We start from the raw sequence: 3,845 nt of genomic DNA, 5'->3' as shown, positions 1-3,845 counted from the left end.
CTTTTCAATCTCTTCTCTTGGTATGGGTGTGTTCAGATTTTCAACATCACTTTGTTGTAGTTTGGGTAGGTAGTGTGTTTTTAGAAATTTATCCATTTCCTCTATGTTCTCAAATTTGTTTTAGTATACTTTTTCATAATACTCTTTTATGATCCTTTTTATTTCAGTTGGGTCTGTTGTAATGTCTCCCATTTCATTTCTTATTTGCGTTATTTGGGTCCTCTCCTGTTTTTGTTTTGTCAGTCTGGCCAGTGGTTTGTTGATTTTGTTGATCCTTTCAAAGAACCACCTTTTGGTTTTGTTGATTCTATCTACTGTTTTTCTATTTTCTATTTCATTTATTTCTGCTCTAATCTTTATTATTTCCTTTCTTCTAGTGGCTGTGGACTTTTCTTTTTTTTTTTTTTTTTTTTTTTTTTTTTGCTGTTCTGTTTCTATTTGTTAGATATTTCTTTTATTCTCAAGAAAATCTCTGCCAAACACCCAAGTCTGCTTTTCTGTCAGTCATGTTTTAAAGTAAAAAATGGAGTACCAGGAAAAAGCAGGTATTTCAGCTTGCAACTCAAACAAGTATACCAGTGCTTTTCCTCAAGGCAACCATCATACTTAATATACTTCAGATGTGCTTTATGTGTACTTCCCATTTAATCACACAGAATATTAAAAGATCTTGTAATGGTTAATTTTAGTTGTCAGCTTGGCTAGGCTCCTGTTCCCAGTGGTATGGCCTAATAGTAAGACTAGTTGCTATGCCATAATGTAATCTAATTCAATGTAATGTATTTACCTTCCATCAAGTAAACTAATGTAATGTAATCAATCAGTTGAAAGGAGAGTTCCTTAGGGTGTGGTCTGCCTCCAGACTATGAATAGATATTTTGGCAGAATTCATTCTCTCTCTCCACTTTGCGCTCTTCTTGTCATGCCTGCAGAAGTCTCCAGTGTGCCACCTGACCTATGGAATTTGAACTTGTCAGCTGCCCTCCTCCCTCCCTTACATACATGGGAGCCAATCCCTTGAAGTCAAGCTCTTTCTATATATATACATGCATCTCATTGGTTCTGATTTTTGTGATTGGTTAAATAAAATGATGCATGTAAAGTCGCTGGGTGGTGCAAACGGTTAATGCTCTTGCTGAAAACTGAAATGTTCTAGGTTCAAGTCCACCTAGAAGTGCCTTGGAAGACAGACCTGACAATCTACTTCCAAAAAATCAGCCATTGAAAACCCTATGGAACACAGTTCTTCTCTGACACACATGCGTTGTCATGAGTTGGAATCGACTTGAAAAAAAGAAAAGAAAAATTCCTGGAAAAGTGCTTGGTATATGTTAAGGATTAAATAAATATTAGCAGATAACATTCTTATCCTGGGGCTTTGCATTACCTGGAACTCTTGGAGTCTTTCCCAGCACGTGATAGGGAGCAACAGAAGAGTTCATTAAAGGCAGAAAATATAACTTCATAATTTCTTCTGAATCATTTCCAAAGTCTCACCATTCCAGAACATGTGCAATTAACCCAGTGATGTTGCCACCACAAGATGGCAGTGCCTCTCTCTCCTAAGACTCACCTTGGTTTGAAATCAGCCTGTGTTTGCATTCAAAGGAAAGATGGAGCTTGTCTCTGATTGGCTGGGTAAGAAACCTGAGGCTCCCTCTGGGAGGGCAGAAGGACTAGAAAGAGGCTCTTTTGACTGAGACTCTTGGCTCCATTTCAGACCCCAGAGCTGTGTCTTTTGTGAGCCCTATAAGGAGGAAGAATGGAGAAACTCCTGGGAGTGTCTTTGGTGATTCTATGGCTTCAACTGGCCAGTGAGTTGGGGTCTCTTGGTGATGGGAACAAGGAGACCAAAGTTCAGAGTCCATAAGATGAAGGATAAAGTCTTCCTATTAATTTGGAAATGTACTTGAACATTAGGGAAGGAAATGTAAACACTAGAGAGTGAAAATGCAAAGACTAACTTCTGGTCTCTGCCTTGTGTTTCTGCCTAGGGGTGAACAGCCAAGTAGAACAGAATCCTGAGACTCTGCCTATCCAGGAAGGTGAAAATGCCACCAAGAGCTGCAGTTATAAAACTAGTATAGACAGCTTACAGTGGTATAGACAAGATTCAGGTAGAGGCTTTGTCCTACTAATTTTAATACGTTCAAATGAGAAGGAGACATCTGCTGGAAGACTAAGAGCCACACTAGATATCAACAGCAAAAGGAGTTTCCTGTTCATCACCACTTCCCAAGCTGCAGACACTGCTGCTTACTTCTGCGCGATAGATACACAGTGTTTACCAGGCACCTGCAGCTCTTACACAAACCTGCCAGAGCTGCCACTTACTTAGATGCCCTAACAGTGGGTAGAGTTGGTGGTTACATCTTCACCCAAAGGAGAGTCTACCAACAACTGGCAACATGAAAAGGGATGCCCACTCAAATCTGTGATTTTTTTTGGAAGCACCTTGGGCTATGGCAAAGAGCACTAGATTTGGGGTGAAAAGCTAAAATGCTAGGTTCAGTTCTGCCAATGCTGAACATACAACCATAGACACATCATAACCAGAAGTGAAGTATTTGGATTGATGAGCCCAAAAGATCCTTCAAATTCTAATTTTCTCAGCAAAAAAAGTAAGCGCTGGAGACTTGCTGAGGATGAAGAGGGACTAATCAATATTTTATATGCAGCACCTCAAGTCCTAGATGGTTCTTTGAGATGCATAATATGATTCTCACATTCCTCTATAGGAAATAGTATTAGAATTCGTACAGCATTGGAATTAGAAGGGATCTTAGGACTCTTTCAATGAAACCTTTCATTTTACAGCTGAAAGTGGAAATGTTGTGTTGTGGAAAGAACCTGAAGTCTGGAGCAATAGAGACAAAGATCTGAATCTGATTATGCCACTTATTAATTGTATGACTTCCAAACCTCAGTTTCTCCATTAGTAAAACGGGAACTTACAAGAAAGTCATAATGTTCCCCCATCCAAGTGAGAGACGTATTTTCTCTATTACCAGAATCTGAAATATTTTTTTGAATGTGGGTAATTCTATTACCAAATATATAGCAGTTTTCCATTCATTTATTCTTGCTTCTAGTTAGATAAATAAATGCTGAATGTAGTTTTCTTGACACAGTTTTGATACTACTGAAAATGTTTTTGTGGAGAAAAATAGGGCATTTATATTTATGTGCATGCTTGTGAAAAGGTGGGGGAGGGCAGGAGAAAGACCGTGTAAAGGCTATGGTTCTCAAACACCAGACCTTGAATCATCAACATCACCTGTATCAGAATCATCTCAGCATCATCTGGAACACCTGAAGATCTGGATTATTAGACTCTATCCCAATTTACTCAATAACTTCTAATGAAGTGTCCCAGGAATTTGTATTTTTAGTGAACGTTGTCTGCATCTGCTGTATCTGTTAAAGAATGGTTTAGCTTCATGTTACAGAAAACTCAAATAATAATGTCTTTAACAAGATGGAGTTTATTTTTCTCTCACATAAAGTAGCTCTGCACTACACAGTTGCCGCTGGTATGGATATTTCAACATGTTATCAGAGATCCAGGGTCTTTCTGGCTTATAGTTTCTCATCTTTAACATGTCAATATTGTTTTTGTACTTTCAGAAAACTACTAGAGAGCCATTTAATTTATACACCTTCAGAACAGAAAGAAGGAGAAAGTCGAAAGGCAAGTGAGTATATTCTCGCTGAGCCAATCATTTTAAGAAGCTTTACTTAACAACTTTAATTTATATTTTATTTATTTACATTTTATTTTCCCTAGAATTGTTTTCCTCCATTAAAAAGAGTAGAAACTAGTAAATGCATACTCATTACTGTAC

The 3,845-nt window shown here is 38.0% G+C and overlaps 1 gene segment (V, D, J or C); it reads left to right on the top strand.

Annotated features, from left to right (window-relative positions):
• The first annotated feature begins 1,710 nt into the window (after positions 1-1,710).
• On the top strand, positions 1,711-2,353 carry LOC111819093 (T-cell receptor beta chain V region LB2-like). The segment is given in 2 exon segments: positions 1,711-1,814; positions 1,995-2,353. Coding segments are annotated over 2 exon segments (396 nt in total).
• The last annotated feature ends 1,492 nt before the right edge of the window (positions 2,354-3,845 follow it).

This window comes from Trichechus manatus, unplaced genomic scaffold (assembly GCF_000243295.1).
Source record: "Trichechus manatus latirostris isolate Lorelei unplaced genomic scaffold, TriManLat1.0 scaffold00268, whole genome shotgun sequence".
Taxonomy (NCBI): Eukaryota; Metazoa; Chordata; class Mammalia; order Sirenia; family Trichechidae; genus Trichechus; species Trichechus manatus.
This window is presented reverse-complemented; position numbering and strand designations above follow the sequence as displayed.